At 45.2% G+C, this 21,374-nt stretch overlaps 1 protein-coding gene across 3 annotated transcripts in view; it reads right to left on the bottom strand.

Moving 5' to 3' along the window:
- Positions 1–21,374, bottom strand: part of AKT3 (AKT serine/threonine kinase 3) — a 642,459-nt gene that overhangs the window by 63,194 nt on the left and 557,891 nt on the right. For all 3 annotated transcript variants that reach the window (XM_075596830.1, XM_075596831.1, XM_075596832.1), the window contains one exon: positions 11,659–11,873. In XM_075596830.1, coding sequence (XP_075452945.1) covers positions 11,659–11,873 — 215 coding nt within the window. The remainder of the gene's footprint in view (positions 1–11,658; positions 11,874–21,374) is intronic.

Here is a 21,374-nt window from a genome sequence, read left to right as displayed (position 1 = left end):
TTGGGTTCACATTCTCCCACATATAGGTAGCAAGTGATTTCAATGCCAGACCCTTACCCTTCCATCTGCATCTCGGATACTGTATACAGGGAGGTCCGGCATTTGTGACTCTACCTCGAAAGGAGCTTCTCGCCAGAGGTCAGCTAACTTGTGCTTCTCTTTTATTCCTAAATTTCGCAGGAGAACTGCATCTCCGGGCCGTAGTTCCCAATGGCGAACCTTATGGTCATACCTCCGCTTGTTATTCTTATTCAGCTTGGCGGTGGCCTTTTCCGCCAACTGATACACTCTACGGAGGTTATCCTGGAGCCGTTGCACATATTTGTAGTGCGTCATATTCGGTACCCCATCGGTAGATACTCATAGACGAATGTTCACAGGTAGTTGCGCCTCTCTGCCAAACATCATGAAATAGGGTGTGTACCCGGTGGATTCATGCCTGGTGCAATTGTATGCATGCACTAGTGGCTCAATGTGTTGCTCCAGCTGATTCCAGGTTGAACCTATCCGGAAGGGCATCTCCTTCGGGGTGATAGGGCGTCGTACGAGACTTCTCGATATTGAGCAGGTTTAGAAGATTTTTAACTTGCTCTCGAAGTCTCTCCCTTGATCGGAGTGCATCCAATTAGGTAACCTGTAATGAATGAAGTACTCCCACAGTACTTTGGCTACTGTGAGAGCTTTCTGGTCTTTGGTAGGGAACGCTTGAGCGTATCGGGTGTAATGGTCTGTCAATACCAGGATGTTCCCGATACCCTTTGAGTCTGCCTCGATGCAGAGGAAGTCCATGCAGACTAGGTCCATGGGACCAGAGCTCTTTAAATGGCTCATTGGGGCTGCGCCTGTAGGCAGTGTTTTTCGCTATATGCACCGCAGACACCTCCGGCAATGGCGCTCCACACATTCCCGCATCTTGGGCCAGAAGAACCTGTCTCTTACTAGCCCGAATGTTTTGTCCACTCCCAAGTGTCCGTGATCATCGTGCAGAGATCGTAGGACAATGTCCTGCAAACTTCTGGGCAGGATGAGTTGTTTCCTATCGGGATGGTTGTGGTAGGGGATAACTCGGTAGAGGAGGCCACGATCTATGTGGAACTTGTCCTATCGTGTTGGTCCCTAAACCAGATGGGAAGGTGAGGTTTGGCGCGGATCTGCGAAAGGTAAATGCTGTATCCAGATTTGATGCATATCCATATGCAGAGTATATCTCCACCCTAGATCTCACGAAAGGATATTGGCAGATACCTCTAGCGGAAGAATCCAAATGCAAAACTGCCTTCGCCACCCCTCTCGGTTTATACCAATTCGTCACTATGCCATTTGGGTAACATGGGGCTCCAGCCACCTTCCAAAGGTTAATGGACCCCATAGGGCATATGCCGCGGCCTACTTGGATGACATTGTCATCTATAGCAGACACTGGCAGTCTCATATAAAAAGGTTAAGGGCAGTCCTAACATCCTTAAGAGAAACAGGGCTCACTGCAAATCCAAAAAAATGTGCCCTGGGTAAATCCACTACAAAGTACTTGGGCTATGCCGTTGGGGGAGGGATAGTAAGGCCACTAGCTAGCAAGGTGGCCGCAATAAAGGAAGTCCCCACCCCACAGACAAAGACACAGGTCCGCTCCCTTTTGGGGTTAGCAGGGTATTACCGGCGGTTTATCCCCAATTTTTCAGAAATATCTGCACCCCTAACAGATCTGACAAAAAAGAGTGCCCCGACCCAAGTTAAATGGTCTTGGGAGTGCCAAGATGCCTTTGACATGCTAAAAAAGTGTCTGTCAGAGGGCCCCGCTCTTCGGTGCCCAGATTTTAAAGAGCCCTTCATCATCCAGACGGATGCCTCAGAGGTAGGACTGGGAGCAGTGCTGTCTCAGCAATTTGATGGTGTTGAACATCCCATACTGTTCATCAGCCGGAAGCTGTTCCCAAGGGAAGTGAGGTATTCCGTTATTGAGAAGGAGTGCCTCGCTGTAAAATGGGCAATTGAGGCCTTGAGACATTATGTCGCCAGAGTACACTTCACCCTGGTCACTGACCATGCGCCCTTGAAGTGGTTAAACACCATGAAGGACACAAATCCAAGGTTGACCAGGTGGTATATTGCCCTCCAACCCTTCTCATTTGATATTCAGCATAGACCTGGAAAGGACCATGGAAATGCTGATTTTTTGTCAAGGGAAGGAGTGGAGGGTCGGGCTTCAGCCGTGTGGGACACTAGCCACACACAAACAGGGGAGGTATGTGACAGAGTGAAGTCAACTCCTATCAGTTACGCCTGGGAGACATATGTCTGAGTGCTTCATCCAGCACTCATAAGGGTTAACTCAGGTGGAAGTTAGGAAATCAGAACTCTTTAGCTGACACCTGAGAGCCAGCAAGGTAGATAAAGGATCATGTGACTGGCAGTAGCTGCCAGAGAGAGAGAGAGAAGCACACTGCTGCGTGAGCCCTTAGCCAGAGGGATTTCACCAAAGACTACTTCAACTAAAGTAAGGATTATTCATTTGTTTACTGACTGCTTAAAGTACCCTTATGGTTTGGTTCTGGTTTAGCCAGCCAGCCTGCTAGATAGGTCTGCTGTGTTATTAGTCAGTTTTTCTCCCAAAGTGGAGCAGGATTAATTTTGTTAAAGGGACAGTGTACCCGCATGTTATGTTACTGTGGAGAAATAAAGCCACTGAACGTTTTTATTTATCCTGAAACTATACGTGTGCACTGTTCCCTGACCTCGGCTACAGGCCGTCCTGCCACAATCACCTTGAAATTGCTGAAGCCGGCTCGCTGGTATTTCTCTCAGAGCATCTTTTGGTGATTTCGAATTTGCCGCTGCTGTCTTGGCGCTTAGAATCTGAGTAAATCTCTCAACCGGATTGGCTGCTTGCTTTCTTATAGTATTTCAGCTTCATTCATGAAATATTCCAGCCAATCCGAGCGTGGGAGAAATCCTACCAGCCAATCAGAGCATTGCCCGTCTATCTAAGCCAGGCAAGCACGGATTTGGATTCTGACAAAGGCATGCGCCAACCTGGTACTTCTTCCACTTGTCAGTCAGAAGCCACCTGCGGAGTTAGGTTCCTCACAGTCTGGTTTGGGGCAAATGGTGGTCCTGGACCGCCATTCATCCCAGGACGTGGGTACTTGAGCATAACTCCGGTGCCCAACTGGCTTTCACACCTTGGCAACCTCTGAGGCTTTCATGTCAGGGACCCGAGCAGACTTGGTGGCACCAAACTTGGTAGCCACATGGTCTCTCGGAACCATGGACCTGGAAGTCCCCAGCTCATAATACCGTACACAAGCATACTGTATGTACTATTAAACACTATGAAACTAAATATTTTTTCCCATATTTTTTTAAGTCCCAAGGTAGAATTAAAAAACCATTAGGTTCATTCTCATGGCTGTATCTCATTCCCTTTGGAAACTAGACTTGGGTTTCATAAAAACCCTTGCAACCTTATATATGGTTGGAGTACCCCCAGAACCTCTTTACTGGTTCTGGGTAACCGGGCATTGAACTGGAAATCCCTCTGTTACTGGGGGGACCCCGGTACCGTTCTGGGGATAACTTACACCCCTACGCCCCGCCTACCTTTCTGGTCTGTGCTGAAGCAGGGAGTTCTAGCGGTGAGTCACAAAAGCGTTTTCAGAGCAGGATTTTGTCTGGAGCCTTGTGCCTACATGTATCCGGGCTGCATGACCTGACTCCTGGGTACTTTATAGGAGCGCCCAGAAACTCTGGACCCCGACTATCTAGGCACACTCTAATAAGACTTTCTCACCAAAATTCCCCCTGAAACTCATAGCCTAGCAATCTCTGCTTGCTAGCACCCCATGAAAGGTAAAACACATATAAATTATTTATTATCAAACAATCACATACATTTCATGTACAACAAATGGGTCCAAGAGCTGACACTTTAAATCCCACAATATGGCTCAGAGGTACAAGCCAGGCATAATACCTTTATTGATGGCCTGGTTACCCCCTCACCGTCACAGGGGTTGTTCTCTTGGATGGCCCAGTGTATGACTAAAGCCACCGGGTCTCGCATCTGGTGTATCACCAACTCTTTCCATCTCATGATGGTATCTTGCGTGATGGACATGCATTTGGGGTGGCAGTATGCTTGTGGAAGTGCCTTTGACTGAAATCCCAATGAGTCCACCACTCTTTGTTTGAAGAAAGCGATTTTATTCTCCACTATAGCCGCAGTCGAGCACATGGCCCGAATCCCAGGGCTAGGAATTTTTCCCACGGGCCATCTGGTGTTGTACTCAGTCCAGGCCTTCTGGACAGGGCTTCGGGTCCGATGTTCAATGGCCCCAGGTAAACTGATAATTAGATAGGGCAGCCAACCACCGTTGGGATTGAATTTGGCTGGGGTCAGGATGCAGGTCACCGGATTGTGGTCGGTACGTACCCCGAAGGAGACCACGAACAGATAATCATGTAGTTTATCAACTACCGCCCACTTGAGTGCTAGAAATTAAGGTTGGTAAACTGGATAGTTTTGTTCACTCGGCGTCAAGCTGCGACTCGCGCTACTGGGCGGAGGCCAGCAGGGTATTTTTGATGTAACACGGCTCACAGCTCGTTGAAGCTGGCATCCACATGCAGGATGTACGACTGCTCCGGATCGGCATAGGCCAAGACAGGGGCAACAGGTGCTTTTCTTGAGCCCGGTGAGTGCCTTCTCGCAGGCGGAGTCCATTTGTCCCCGAACAGTGCTCGCGGAGTTGTGGCTTTTTGCCGAGGTTCCTTGGGGTAGATTTTCAACAGGTTATTGAGGACTTTGGCCTTGCTGGAGTACCCCTCTACAAATCTATGGTAGTATCCGCAAAACACCAGGAAGGATCGCAGCTCCATCACGTTATCTGATCTGGGCCAGTTAACTACGGCTTCGACCTTAGCAGGGTCAGTAGCCACTCCTTCTGCGGACACTGTGGCCCACATAGGTGACCGAAGTGCAGCAGAAGCGACATTTATCCAGGGACAACTTCAGGCATTCTTTTCCCAGGCGATCCTGAACCTTCAGAATGCATTCATCGTGCTCTTCTAACGTTCTTCCGAACACGATATTATCCAGATAAACCAGACATTCTCAGGGATTCATATCACCGATGGTCTTTTCCATTAACCTCTGGAATGTCGCAGGTGCACCACAAATGCTTCGGGCATCCAGGTGAACTGGTAGATCCGAGGGGGCAGACAAACGCTGTCTTCTCCTAGCCTTTGGGGCTCATGGGTACCTGGTAGTATCCAGATCTCAGAACCACTAACTGCCTGATAAGCGCTGAGGATTTCTTCAATCCGTGGCAAGGTATATTGATCTGGGACCATGCAGCGGTTCAGGGTGCAGTAGTCCATGCATAGGCGAATGGACATGTTCTTCTTCCATACTACCACAATAGGAGAGGCATAGGGGCTACGGGACTCTGTTACGATACGTGCTGTCTCCACCTCCTTCAGGACGTCCCTCAAGTCCTCCACATCTCTGGAAGTTACAGTATGGAATGCTCCTGGAATGGCATGGCATCATTCAATCAGATCATGTGTTGAGCACTCTTGCTACAGTCCACATCCATCTCACTGGTGGAGAACACCTCCTGGCGCTCCGACAATTTGTCACTTAGCCGTTTCTTCCACTCCGTGGGCAAGTTCGATTCCCCAAAGTCGAACTGCGATCCGGTAGGGGCTTCTTGTACGGTAGCCGGTTTACATGAGCCAAGGATTCAATTGGAGTAACTGTGTATATCCGACCCAGTGCTTGCCCGATGTCAAATTGTATAGGGTGGGGCGAGATATTCTGTATGGCCACATTGAACCGGCAAGGAAGTGAAGACTTCCACTCTTTCATTTCTGGTACCACCTTGAACCCTTTCCTCTTCGGGCGTGGTCTCTAATGAAAAGTACCAGTTGGTCTCGTCATGGCCCAGATAGTTAGGTACAGCGGCCATGTGCCTCGCTCCCCCTGGTGGAATCTCTGTCAACCCCTTTTCCAGGCTGAAGAACTATCTGAATCCTTCTTGGGCAGAGATCTTATAGCATTCGTTTTTTAATACGGGGTGAATCTGCAGAGATGAGAGTGGTAGTTCACCTACTTCTTGCAGATAGGCCCAGATCAGGGCTTTCACCACATTCATGTTGGTCTCCAATATGATGGGGGAATTTGGATGTTCCCGGGGCTCGGGACATATCAGGGCTTCCACTTCCATGGGGTGGGATTTGTTGGTATTGAGCTACGGTATGTCCAACCGTACTTGAATCACACCATTGATGGGGTAGTCCTTGCTACTAAAGGCCCCACAATTTCATATTTTCTGCCGACTGCATAGGCAGATGCTTCAGATGCAACGTAGAATGACCTATAGATGATGGTCACTTGAGACCCGGTATCCAGAAAAACGGAGGAGTAGGTACCCTCCACTTGCACTCGTATTATGGCTGCAGGTCCCACTCGATTGTAGGCATCCGATTCAGGCTCCTCTTCAGCGCTAGGCACAAGGGCACTATCCTGGAAGGTGGACAGCTGTTCTGCCAACTGCCCGGTGAAGGCCATGGCTCCTGGGGTGGAAGTATTTGGCTTCAGACAATCCTGTGCGAAGTGTCCTTCCTTAAGGCAGTTATAGCAATGGTTGCTTTGGGTCGCATTGAAGCCAGGGTTAGGAGTCGGGCTCTGAGGCATTGAAAAGGTCTGTCGTGGAGGACCCTGGGGGGGTATTGTCCTCAGGATTTTCCTTTGCACTAGGCTTCTTGGAGGGCGTCGCTTTGTTCTCCCCTTTGGAAGATTCCCAAGATGTCTTGGGGGTGTGGAAATACAATTGAACCTCTTACTTCCTTATGTGGCTCATCAACTCCAGGAAGCTGGGGGGTGTGGCAGCCCAAGAGGCGCCTCGCATCATAAGGGCTATAGGATGCGAGGGTAGAGATCCTTTCACGAGTTGCTTGAATCTGTACTCATTTACTATGGTGGCAGGGATAACATTCTTGGAGAGTAATCCCCATAAGAACAGTTGTAAGCATCGAACAAACGTGGACAGCTCTTCTCCCTCCTTCTGGTGGAGAGCACGGAACTGGGCCAAGAGTTCATCTTCATCATCCTCAGCAGTGTAGGCCTGGTTGAAGAGTTCGACCAACTCCTGGGTGATGGCTTCTCCCTCGGTCTCACGGAATTCACACAAGTTGGGCTGCTGGGGGCCGTAGGCACTCGACTATTCACTGCCTCTTCACAGCTTTAGAGCAGGACCATTCCTCGAGCACATGCAGGGTATGTTCTCTCCATACCCCAAACTTTTCTTCTCCGACGGGAGTGGGTGATATCCTGGAGAAAGTTCTGAGCTTGCGGTAGTTGTGGGACTGTGAGGACCGCGCTAGGCCATCTACCAGTTGCTGTACTGTTCCCTCAAAGTCCGAGCCTCTAGTTAACTGGCGACTAGGGTAGTCAAACCGACAGTTATGGACTGACTCCAGGCTAGCTTCGTTCCTTCTGGGGATATCGGTGGGTTGTAGGAGTTCAGTCCGCCAAGGTACCTCTGGTGTGGGTCCTGGACTGAAAGCTACCATTGGTATGGGTAGATCTGGGTATATCAACGGGCAACCTGTGGGCAAGTCTTCCGACAAATCATCACTTAACTCATTGCCAGCGGTAACGATGACTACGCTCCATCGGTAGAAGAGATCCCACTTGGGCCTGCTGGCTGGGCTCCGACTATGCCACAAAACCGCTTAGGGGTGTTGTGACGGAGCGGCCTGTAGGCGAGGGCAGTTAGACGCATAGACAGAGGGTTCCGCTTAACTGGTTCGGTTTATTAATCACGAAACAGCAACCGAACAATAGGGCTACTGCCCCTTTAAGGCAAAACACAAAATAATAAAATAAACACCTACTCCTTTCAGGAGACTAACTACACTTTGTTGTGCCCTTTCTAACGACGCTGGCCAACTAACCTGGTTCCCAGCCCAAAACATATGAAACAGTATTTAGAAAGACAGGGAACAATAGTGAAAGTCTGACATTGTTGCTGGTTCGGCGTCTCCGATTTCTCCAGTGCAGGCTCTGAGGTCTTGCTGCTCCCAAGAAGTCTTTTTACCCTTTTTGTGCAGGTTTCTGCTGGGTGAGGCTGTGGGTTCCTCACAGTTGCCAGGCAAAATCTTCTGGTCAACCCAGCCAGTATCCCGGTGGGCGGTCACTCTGTCTGTAATCCTCTCACAGACTGCAGACAGGGACACTGACAGCAGCTACTTCCTGCCATTTATACCTGTTCACTCAGGAGTTTTACAAGTCAGCTGCAGGAAACCCGACACCTCAGTTCAGTCTGCTGCCCTGTAAAGGGAGGTAACCTCTTCACTCCCTTACACGGGTGCATACTTGTTTTGGGGTTGTGCCGGCCGGGAAGTCTCCAACCGCGACCACGTGGTGGGGAGATTCTTGGAACTCCATGGCCCACTGACAGACCTCTTGCTTGAAGGGTACAAGCATTGTTCTCTAAATTTAGTTCTGCTATCTCGGCACCCCAGGTCTGAATCTCAGCAGCGCCTCCAAATGTAGCCCCCTTTCCCTATGCCTAAGGGAAACTACACATGCTGCTATACCTGTTTGCTCACAGGAGGCCTAAGCCTCCGCCGCTGGGAGCCTGGGGTGAGCTCTTTCTCTTTATCAGTGCAGCGCCTCCACCTATGAGAGATCACAGTGCTGGTGGGATAACCCCTCACAGGAACCAATCCCAATAATGAATGATACACATACAATGTATATAACTAATGGTTACTTAACACACATACAATAACAATAATAACTGTAACTTCCAAGGTACACCCAATAGTCCAACACTTGGGGATTCTCCCCCAAAGTACTGAGGGTGCGGTGGCACCAATACCCTGGTGTCCTTCCCAGTCAGTCCCACCAAGTGTGAGGTAGCGCTACCCCTGTGAACCTCATGGTGCACTTATACCTTCCTGGCCACTCCTGTATCCAAGTGCAGCTGTTAGATATGGATCAGTCAGGTCCCACACAGCGGGGGCCTCCGACACCAATCCCCTCACTCCTTAGGATCCTGATCCGCCTCGTGGGTGAACTCTAGATGGAGTGTCTCACGTGAATGTCCTGGATCCTGTGACTTGGTCCCAGGCCGCAGGGCACCGCGTGGCTGTCCGGTCACCGGTGCAACAGCACTACAATGCACTAAATGGGAAGAGTCCCTATCTGGGGCTTTCCCTGCAATACTCCGCTGGGGTGACTCAGGGCCTAGCTGCGGCCTAAGGGCGCTAGGCCTAGTCCAGGGAAGCACTGCTCCCTGGACACTGCCTGCTCCATTGCCTCCTCCGTCAGGACTGACTCCTGGGGTGTTTGCCAAATATATTCCCTTCCTCCTAGAGGATCCTGGGACTTGTAGTCCCACAGTATTCTATGTGGAGCCACCAAAGATGGCCACCGCACTTCTGCCACTGCGCATGCGCCATCTTCCCTCAAGATGGCCACCCCCACCCTCTCGATCTGCGCAGAGCTCCGGCGACACTTCAGCAGTTTCCCTTCACCAGAGGTAAGGAGGGGGACTCTGCTACATAAGCAAAGTGCAAATATATTTAGACATGTCCATGTATATAAATAAAGTGTATTGAGATGGTCTTTAGACAGAAGGCTGTTAAACCTTAACCTCTTTTGTACCATAGGGACCAGCAAGTGAGATGTTACATACTGAATAAATATATTGAATTAGGTAAAGTAAATCCAACTAAATTTGAAATAGAGATTGAATGAGCACTCACTTGCCTTAAAAAATGTAATCTCTGTCTTTAGCAAAAACTGGGGATGAGAGAGGAACAATTCTATATATACTGTTCTGTGAAGGAACATTATCATTTATACTGAAACTCCTGTTCATTTCAATCAACATTTTGTACATTTGTTGTAAAAACTAAAAATAACTTTTTTTATGGACAAGATACCCATTTTCACTAAAAAAAAAAAAAATTGTTAGACAAGTGTTAGAAGGCATCTTCCTGCAAATGCCCCAAATACCTTTAAAATGCAACTTTTCGAGTAGTGGGGTAATAACTTTTAATGCTCCAGTTCAGCATTTTAACTTCCTCTTTCCTATAAAAAAAATCCCTTTTCACAAGAAGATACATTGACAAAGCTTTAAAATGCTTAAGACTATTTGTACAGTATGTGTACGATCATAAATGCAAACCGCATCTGTATCTACACGTAGCCAGGGCTGGTTTCTGACTACCAGTCTGCCCTTCTTCTGGCAATAAGCCCAGGTAACAGCAGGCCTGCCAGGACTAATCCTGGGTTTTCCCCACCCCAGCAGCTTCAGTGAGTCACAGGGGAGGTGGTGCAACAAGGCCTGTGTGTCCAATCGGGGACTCAGACCTGGTTCCTGCTTTTCTTGTACTTAAGGGGCTGCACTACCAAAGTTAGTAAGTTGTCTCTACCTTGAGAGAGAGAGGTTCTCATCCAGAAGTGTGGATTGGCTGTGCATTTTCTGCCTTCTCCCCTTGGGAAGTTAGGAGTGAGACCATACCCCTGGCTCTAATAGGGAGTAAGGGAAGAGCAAGAACTGCTGTGGGGACCCTGTACCCGCAGTGAAGGTCCAGGGTACATCCTGAGGGTGAAGACCCAAGAACTGCTGTACCACTGTGAGCTGTGTATGCTCACCATCTGCAATGTGTACATAAAGTGTGATCCTATTCGAATATACCTTCCTGCCTGAGACTGCAATCTATAAGGGGAAGAGGAAGTAAGTTCTCCTGCAGGGATTGTCTCCACATCCCTGGGGCCTGCAAGAGATGGAGGCGCTTCACCGTGTGTACGAATCAGTTACTACCCCAGAAGCCTGTTCTGTTCTCCCCTACAACAACACGGGAAACTCAGATCTACTGTGAGCCAGTAGGTATGCACCACACCACACCACACCGTGTAGCAGTGAACTCTCCTGGGGGGGGGGAGGGGGGGGGTAGGGAGGGGGGTGGTTGAAGGGGGACCAGTGTTACATACAGAAAGCTAACAGAGTAACATACATACACGTACCTAACCTCAGATTAAAGAAACTGCTTCGGAAAGTGCAACATATTTTATACTGGGATCTAAAATGTTAAGCGAGTTAAGTAAATATTCGTCATATTAAAATTAAAGCCTGTCACTTCCTTCTAAATTACCAATGTAAAAAGAGCACTTTCTGAAACTGTTCTTTCTGGCCTGATGACAACCCTACACCTAAAACATATGCTTGCTCAGGTAATGTTTCTTTAGACAGATAAAGCTGTGTTTAAGAAGCCAATATTAAAATAGTTTGTCACTCTTTGTTGCATAAATATGACTTGCTGTAATATGAAAATTGTACATAAATGCTTTGGTAATCTCTCATAAAGGAGACAAAAAGGAACTTGGGTGTGTTGCGATACATTTATTTAAATCTTTTCCTGAATCTCTGCTCACGCAAAAAAATGGCTTGATTTTATTTGATAAATTTGGAGATGGACATGGTTGCATTCATGAACCTAATCTTGCATTGTGTAGTAATTTACATTTTCAGGGACACATTCTGTGAATAATTTCCTGGTCTATATTACTGTATAAATCCCACTATTTGACGGAATTAACAAGAAATATTTCATTCAATCAAAGTCTCGACATTTCATACAAACCTTTTATTCGGATCTTTAATCAGAAGACCTGAAAGCAAGGATTTTGCATCTGCCGAGAGAGTTCGTGGGAATTTGATGTCTTCCATTAGTATTAATTCAAAAAGCTTCTCATGATCCTGATTGTAAAATGGTAATCTTCCACACATCATTTCGTACATTACAACTCCCAAGCCCCACCAGTCTACTGCACGTCCATAATCATTATCTTCCAATACCTAAAATGCAAGAAAAAATAAGCATTATGGGCTATGTTCTTGAACCCAGGGACATAAAGAAGGAAGCTTCTCCTAGTAGAGTAGACAAAGGCTAAAATCAATAATCGGTTTGCATGTTAGTGTAAAAATGTATTAGCTTTTTATACATTCTCTTCTGTACGCCAAAGAAATTCAGTAAACATCTTACAAAGAATACATACCAGTGAATATATTGCTAAGTGGTCTGAGGATCTGTTACGTGGCTAACTTGCTTTTAATCAAACAGCTACTTATACAACTTCTCTGTTCCAAGGCAAATCTCACATTTGTATCCGAAAATTAATTTTGTATAATTTTACGTATGAACACAGAAATGTTCTTAAAGTGTGCATTTCTACACTAATTGGGTTCTTTATGGTTCCTCCAAAGGTTTAGACGATTTTATGACATATTTTTACTTTGATAGATCCCCATTATGCTGAAATCTCTACCTATTTTCAGCGAGTGCACTACAATACCAAGATAAAGGGGCATATTTTGCTAAGCAGTTCTGCGCAATTTGTTAAAAGGCCTGTAAGATAGTATGGCACGGCCTGGAAGGAGAAATGCCACTGTATTTCTAAACTAACTTTAGAAATTATATTGTATCTTTAGGATATATCTTCAAATAGCTATAAGGAGTCTTTCAGCTGTAGCGAGTCTATAATGAGTCTGTAAGACACATTCCTGATCATTTCTTTTGGAAGAACGGTTTTAAAAAAATGCATTCCTAATAAATACAAGTATTTTCTGCAATTTGTATGCAAGCAGAGGCCTTTATGCTGTGGTATAAGTTAAAATAAATTCTATTTACAGACATGGCAACGTTAGTACTGTGACTAGCAAGTGAACTGCTAAATGGTACATTCTAAAATTCAAAGGAAGAGGTGGTAATACCAGCAATGGCCAATTACAGCATATGGCAAAGAATTTAGCAGCATTAGCACAGCGGTAATATAGAAAGCCATTGCAAAATAGTTGCAACCTGTGGGAATGGCTGAGTGCACAGATCAGACATGCGAGAATAGGTCGACCGATGCCAAAAAAGTTGATGGCAATGGCAGTATGGCAGCATGGCAGCATATTCCGCCAGCCGCAGTGTAGCTGATAGAGGCTATTAAACTGATACAACCTCTAACACAAGAGGAAGCACTGAAAGGGGTGTCTGTAATAACGCATACAACAAGACTGTCACACGAGGTACATATAAAAGAGATTTTATAAATTGATTATCTATGTCCTTAAATAATCTCATAAAAATTTCAGTATGTGCTAAAAGGTGTAATGTTTCAGAATGATTAATTCTATAATAATAAAAATAAAGCTGTTTTTTTCAAGCTGCTAATCCTACACATACCAATAACAGAGTCAATAGGTTACTTCATAGCTGCAGGTTCTAGGGTTTTACATTGCTATGTTTTTTAAAGAAACAAACAGTTTGCACATTTTTTAATAAATGTTTTAAAAACTTCCGTCCTGTATAAACTTGCGCATCGCCAAAAGAAGCCTAGGATGGAGAGCTACCTGTGGAGACCCTAGAGGTGCAGCTACCTCTTCCATCTACTCATCTTGCTCCTGGCCATCAAGAAAACGACAAGACTTCACCACAACCCCAAAAAGATGTGCACCAATTGAATGTCTCTGACCTATAGCAGATCTAACCCTCTCTGCCCAGCTCCTAGGGAGTTTACATTGGTGCGCAGTATTTAGCTACTCAGCATAGTTTACCTCAATTCAGGGTGCTGGATTCAGGCAGCTAGGTGATGAGGTAGTAAGGGCGAAAAATGATGGGCGCCTGGAACTTTTGTAGTACAACTCAATCATTATTCAGGTCCCCAGGCACGGGGACACATCACACACATACTTGACATAGTTGTACTTTGCTTTACATACTCTTACTCATTGATATGGTGCTTTTCCAGGTGCCCGCTCTTAAAACTCAAAGGGAGGTTCATTTACTTGGATATCTTACAGGGCTCCCATTCAGAGTAATGTCCATTATACCCCGTCTAATTTGGACCCTTAAAGGGATCCTGACTGGTTCTGTACAGGTAACGACTATACCCCATTCTTGACTGGGAACTGCCACTTCCTTACTGGTTGAGGAGAATATGTAGGTGGATCCGCTTGTAGAGCTGATCCGCTGACACCCGGGAGCCCTCTGCATATGGCCGCTGTGGCAGGTATGTCTCCGCCTCTGTGGTATCTGCGTGTTTCTGTTGACCATCTAATTGAGATCCCCATCTGTAACATACCAAACAAGGGGGTCCCGATCTCTTATATTACTTCAGGAACATAATCGCTAACTACACTCCCCAAGGCTCCTCTCCTCTTGTCCTCCAGGAACCTAACCCGAACCTTCCTCCTCTCCTATATACTCCGATGTGACGTCAGTATCCCTGTGGGAACACAGGGTGGGCCCATCATACGCTATTCTGCTATTGACCGCATTGAGGGGGTTACACAGAGAATACCTGAGACCTTACAGAATGTGCTCTCACCGATCGCTGTTTCACCGAGCAGCATCTCATGGGCTACTCAGAAGCTCTGAGGTCACTGATCCTGCTGTAGCAGCATCTATTATGGTGCATACAGATGCAGCGGCCGTTATTCAAACACGCGTTGTATACCTCGGAATACCCATGTCATGGCGCATGATTTCTTCCAACCGTACCGCCTTTAGACGCGAGTGCGGAAATTGGCATTTCAGTGTTCTGGTTTTTAAACACCTGAAATTGACACAGTAGCACAGTACTGTACAAATACAATTCATTCATTTCATTGCACACAAAGAAACAGAATTTATGAAATTCAAACAAAGCAACCGCAATAAACACGTGTGCCTGGGGCGACTGGCCACGTTTATGCCGCATGGAATAAAGCAGAGCACCCGAAAATGGTTCCGTGATTTTTTCGAATAACGGCCGCTGCATCTGTAACAGTGAACCATAATTCAACTTTAGCATGTTCAAAAAATACAGCAGACGTATTGTACAAATGTCGACTTAATTAACCTCGTTGGAATTTGTAGCTCCAACTCCTTGAACAAATGAGCCAAGAACGGGCAAATAGTGCATATCTACAAAGTTAAACATAAATTATGCAACATTTAGGGCTCTGGCATTCGAGAACCGTGGTTACTCATGTCATTTAGCCATCAGGTGACTTATTGTGACGGATCGGGGGACTCGCGCTTCCCAGCGTGTCCCTGTCACCTCTCTGTTTCCATTGCCTCTAGCCCTCCCTCTTCCCTGCATCCTCACTCTCCCCCTTCCTTTCCTCGTGGCCGTTCCTCTGCGGCACGGTTGGCTTATCCTGACGCGCGTTCAGGTCCCGTGCGCGTCCTCCGCAATGTGCACACGCATTCGCAATCACTTGCTCCCCTCCGCGGCCCCCGCAGTGTCTCTATTCCCCCAGCCTCCACATTACCTTGCTCCTCCGCCTCTCCATCCCTCTCTCCCTCAGTGCCGAGCGCCCCCGCGGCGCTGCGTCCCTCGCGCTCTGTGACATGCGCGGTGCACGCGCATGGTACCTTACAGAGGGCGCGCGCACACGCTCCAGTTATCTGCCGTCCTTAAACTCTAGCTCCGCCCTCCGTGGCTTACAAGCCATATCTCTTAATTATTCCCCTGTCTCCTCCCCTGCTCCCTCAGACCTATCCCTGCAAACTCTCACTCAACCCTCTGCTCCGCCTCTCTCCCCTATTGGTTCCCCTTCCTTTATAACCCCACTCTGTCCTCTTACTCATTGCTCTGCATAGCTTTCATGTAGCTCCTGTGTGTGCAGTGTCTATGCCTAGCTCCCTTGTTTGTTTCAGCGCTGGTTCCTGTCCCTGCTCCTGTTTGGATTCCCCTGGCTTGAACTTGTACTGCTTTGGATTTGACTACTCTGCTTTCTCCTGCCCTTGAACCTTGGCTTACGGACTTCACTACACTGCTCTCTCCAATCCTTGAACTCTGGCACACGGACATTACTATCCGATCTCTGGCACCCCGGACTCTGCAAGTATACGTTAACCCTTTCTTACCAGGCCCGGCAACGCATTACCACACTCCGGGCACGCCCTCTCTGATGTGGGTGCGTGTTATACCCTTACCCACCTCAGTACTAGGGACTGGCCAGGTCTGCAGGCATACAGGCGTTGCACTTATGGCTTATTACATATTGTCCTTAATTACCAAATAATTGTTATTATTCTTATAATATTTATTAACCATAATAATGACTAATGTTATACATATAAAAATATGTAAAATAACATTCTATATAACCTTGAATGCTTTGCTTCTTGACATCACAAAAGTGGTTCATTATTACTGTACAGTACCTCTGCAGGAATGCAAAGTACCTCAGATATAATATTTATGAAGCATGGTCTTCCATGTATATGCTTTAACGTCAAATAGACTTTCAATGGAGATGAGCCTACAGCCTACGTGACATTTTCATTACATTTAACATGCTCTTTAAGGTCTCAAACAAATGACATGAAGGGAATCTTTTATTAAGAATTACAATTGCACAGTCTTTTAATTGCTTTATTAAATGTTTGCTGAAAATAAAAGCGTACGTTTCACCTACATCATTAATAGCGCATGTATAAAGTATGAGACCGCGTACTTTCATTATATTAAAGTATTTGGTGTAAGTGCATGTAGTGTGTGCATATTGTAACTCCAGAATGCTTATTTCAAGTAAAAACTTTGGAAGATGCCTTACAGGAATGGTGCTACCAGTTGGCAAAAATTGCTTCAAGGGGTAATGTCTCCTTGAAAAGTGAACTGGCCAGTCCTGTCTCCCTCCCCTTATCTTAATTGGCTCTTTACAAAAGTTTGTTTTCTCATTGGCTATGTGGAATTGCTCCTTTAAATACAAAGCCAAATCGCACCTTAGCCACAAGACACCTTACATAATGAGTCTTCCCTAACCATATGTTATATATAACGTATGTCTCACAGGAGCTGAAAGGCATCTTCTAGATCTTAAGTAAATATGTCGGTAACTTTAAGGCATAGTCAGGAGCCAGAAGGTCCATACTGTCGCTTAGCAATTCTATCCCAAAGAAGAACACAACTTAGTAGCTTAGTGCCAGTATTATGAAAATAAGTGACACCCAGTAAGGATTAATTAAGAGCAACATCATTGGAACTCTAATGCGCACCACCAGTACACAGAAGCCCAGATCCACAAAAGGGTTATGTCAATTCATATTAAGGGGCCTGTGCACTAAGCTTCGATAAGTCATTTATCGCCAACAAAGCCTACTGCTATTCAGTAAGCTCTGATAAGTCGGCGATAAGAGAGCTTTTCGGCCAATTTTTGGGCCGAGAAAAAAAATCACCAAACCTGCGGCGTTAAGCCACTTATCACCACTTATTGCCAGCTTTTCAAACTCGTGGTATTCTAGTAACCCCGATTAGCTTATCAAGGCTAATCGCGGCTCTAGAATTGGGATTTTCTCTCCAAATTGCCTCGCCAGAAGAAGTTGGCAAGAGGGTGGGGAGAAGCTGCCGATAAGGCGGCGAAATGGAAATTAGAAATAAAATGCATTTTTCCTGCATCGGATTGATGCCGGGAGTATCCACAGCTGATATCTATTAATATTAATATCAGCACCGGAGACCCCCGGCATCAATCCCATGCAATAAAAATGCATTTACAGTCAACTTCATTACCTTAACAGCTAACCGCTAAGGCAATTAAGGGGTTAATGGACAACAGCAGCTTTATTGGGGGCAGGTACTTGGCCCTTCACTCACCCTCTCTGACCCAATAAACATTACAATATGTTATAATCACCAATACACAACCCACACCTTCTACCCACCCTGGAGGCCTAACCACCCACCCCGGACCCACTATACCCACCCTGTACCCATTGATTGGCATAGTGGTACATCATATCCATATAATATGGGCATGATAAGCCACTATAGCACTCAATGGTAACCCTAATCCAAAAGCATGAAGGGCAACGTGATAGCAATGCTGTCAAAAATGTAGATTTAAAAACCCTGGCGACTTTTTCTATCGGAGCTTAGTGCATAGGCCCCTAAGTCATATTAATGGGAGTAAAGACGTGCTAAAGCTTAGTACCCTTTTGTAGATCTGGATCAGAGTGGCTTGCTACCAAGGGATGTGTCCATCTTTGTCCAGCTCAGGGAAGGCAAAAATGAAAAAAGAAATACGAAAAGCAATGATAGATTTGGAAACCTTCTGGGATTCAGAGGAAAAACTATGGAGAAAAAAAAGAGTAAAGAATTTTGCTTTTTAAATACAAGATCAGAATAAATACCTGTTCTGGCACATGTATTGTTTTTCTCCCTGTTCTGTGGCTGCTGTCACTCCTCAGTGTATTTGTTGCTACAAATGTAACATCCTTTCCTCCCTGTCTCAGACTGTTGCCTAGCAACTACTGCAGTGGCCTGATTTGATTTCTTCCAGGAGTCCTCGCTGTTTGTTTCTCCCTGCCTTATTTCCTGCATGTCAGGTCATATCCCCTTTCTAATCAAGGGGTACCATTGTGAGTAGCCATCCCTCTCACTGTTTCCCCAGAACAAAGCATTGCTTTGTCACCTGCCTCTCACAAATGCCACCTCCAAGTTATTTTATACTTTCTGTTTACCCGATCCAATAAAGTTACAGAAAATAGAAGGACTCTGAGTGCATATAAAGGGGATGAGTTTAACTGCCTGATCCTACTCATTAGCTACAGTGAGCATGGGCCAGAACAATACAATTTATAAAAAGTAACCAAACATGACCTTATGACCCCATGACCTTTCTTACAGATATTACCATAATCAAGAGGGAAAAACAACTGAATCTAACACAATCACAAAATAATAGGAAAAAAACTCTATTTGTTTTCTTTAGTTAATTATCAAACAATACACTAAAGTTGCATTACAGAGAAAACAGTCACCAGCAGAAGAAGACCACTCTGCAGGTGTTCTACTTTTTACATTTAAAAAGAAACCTACAGTATGAGGTTTTGAAAGCTCTGTACACTATAATTTAATATATTATGAACCAAAATCTTACAACAAATTTACATTTCTCCAGGGCCAACATGGCTATTAGAACTACTTTTGTAGCATTCACAAAATATAGGCTCAAAAGCAGTGCTGTGAGCAGCTAAATTATTACATTGAATCTATACTGCTCATGAATGTTTATTTACTTCTCTAATCTTCAACTGCATACTTAAACCAAACTGCACACAAAAGTACAATTTAACAGATTTTTTTTTAAGCCATTGGAATGTATTTGAATTTAAAATAAACCCCCCAGCAATGTTGGATGCTCAGCTTGCATCATTTGGAAAAATCTTCAATTCCAGAAGAAAATAAAAACAACCATTTAGTTGTACAAAGTTATCATATGCTGTTCCCTGGAATTTCATTCAGGAAAAACAAAGAAATATTTTGCTGCACTCCTAGGCGCACATACAAGAATTGTCATGCGTAACAAAAAGAAAGATGCCTTAGAACGACAAATGTTTGTGGAATGCAAAACTGAAAACACCCATATTTTATTTTCTGCCAAAGATGCATAAAGAAATTAACCCCCCCCCCCGGTAGACCAATAATCTCAGGCATAAATTCAATGACCTCAAATCTGTCAGAATATATTGATCACTTTCTTCAAAGATATGTTGTAATGATAAAATCTCATCTAAAAGATACTACTGATGCTTTATCTATTTTGGAAAATATCAAATGGAAAGTGGAATATACGTTAGCAACCTGTGATATGTCTTACCTTTACACATCAATTGATCATATACAAGGGATGGTAGCAATTAAAAGGGTTTTGCTCAATGATCCAGACATGCCAAATGAACAGGCATCATTCATCCTAGAGGGTATACAATTAATTATTTTGCATAATTTCTTTTGGTTTGACCAATAATGGTCAGAACACGAGTTTGGTGTGAGTCTGGTCCTCTGGTAAAGATACATTGATGATGTGCTTCATCTGGAAAGGTGATGAAGATCTTTTGATAAATAAATCAAAATAATCTGAACATAAAATGTACCTCTAAAAAAAAGTAGAAAGGAGATAGAATTTCTGAATTTAATCTTATGTATTGAAAACACAGAACTGAAGACCAAAACGTATTTCAAAATGGTCAACAGCAATTATTATCCTAAATGGAACTCTAATATTACGTTTGGGCAACTGAGGAGAAATAAAAGAAATTTTTCAGAGGAACAATCGCAGATTCTAATACAGAAATTCAAAGAAAGGATTTATGAAGAAAGAAATGACTGTCACGGGAGACCAGGGATTTACACCTTTATACCGGGATCATATCACTGAGCAAAACCAAGAAGTAAAACAAATTGAGATTTATTCCTTTGAAACAGACATACACACAATGAATTACAACATACAGAAGAAACCACACTTACAGGGGGTCTGGGCTACAAAACGAAACTTTCCTATTCAAAATAATCCATAAAACAAAGTCTATAGGTTGACCGGGACTTAACCGAAAAGTCCTGGAACTCAAATTGGCATGAAGTTTCTGACGCCACCGCTGTAACTCTTCTGGAGATGCCAAAATCCCTTGACCGGGAGAAAGTACCAAACGTCCTGGTACTCTTTTCGGCGTATAGTTCCAGCCGCGACCGCTACATTATCTTTTCAGAACTTGGCCCCGAAAAGTGGAACTTGAAATTTCTAAAGCCAGCTCGCGTCTATTTCTCCAAGAGCATCTTTTGGTGAGTTCAAATTTGCCGCTGCTGTCGTGTCGCTTAGAATCTGAGGTCCGTATTGGCTGCTGGGTTTCTTATAGTATTTCCGATTCATTCATAAAATACTATAACCAATCCCAGCCTGGGAACTTTACAACCAGCCAATCAGAGGGCTTTCAGTCTTCTGAAGCCGGGCAAGTGGCACTTCTGAATGCAACGAGGGCATGTGCGAGTTTGCCACCTTAGCCACTTGTTATTCAGAAGCCACCTGCTTGGCTAGGTGCCTTCAAGTCTGGGAAGGCAAATACAGCGATGGTCGGCATTGTTTCACAGACGTGGGTACTCCACCTAGCCATCCTGCCCAAATGGCAAAGATGCTTAGCTTCAATCTCAGCGCTGTAGCTCCTTCCCTTAAGGAAACCTAATTTTCTTTAGAACAAAAAAAACACTTAGGAACACTCCCAGGGCTGTATCTCTTTCCTTTACTGAAACTTGGACTTAGGTTTCATAAAACTTCTCGCAACTTAATATATAGTTGGAGAAACCCCCTAGAACCTATATACTGATTCTGGGTACCTGGGCATATACTGGGGAACCCTCACTAACTTAGGGAACCTTGACTGCACCCGAGATATACAAATCCCTATGCCCTCATTTACCTTTCTGGTCTGTGCTGAAGCAGGGAAACCTGGCGGTAAGTCACATAACTGTTTTCAAGGGAGGACTTTGACCGGAGTGATGTGCCAATATGTCCCCGGGAATATGACCTGATTCCTGTATA

The sequence above is a fragment of the Ascaphus truei genome, chromosome 4 (assembly GCF_040206685.1).
Source record: "Ascaphus truei isolate aAscTru1 chromosome 4, aAscTru1.hap1, whole genome shotgun sequence".
In the NCBI taxonomy this organism is placed as follows: domain Eukaryota; kingdom Metazoa; phylum Chordata; class Amphibia; order Anura; family Ascaphidae; genus Ascaphus; species Ascaphus truei.
The sequence above is the reverse complement of the archived record's forward strand: the minus strand, read 5'-3'. Positions and strand labels throughout refer to the sequence as shown.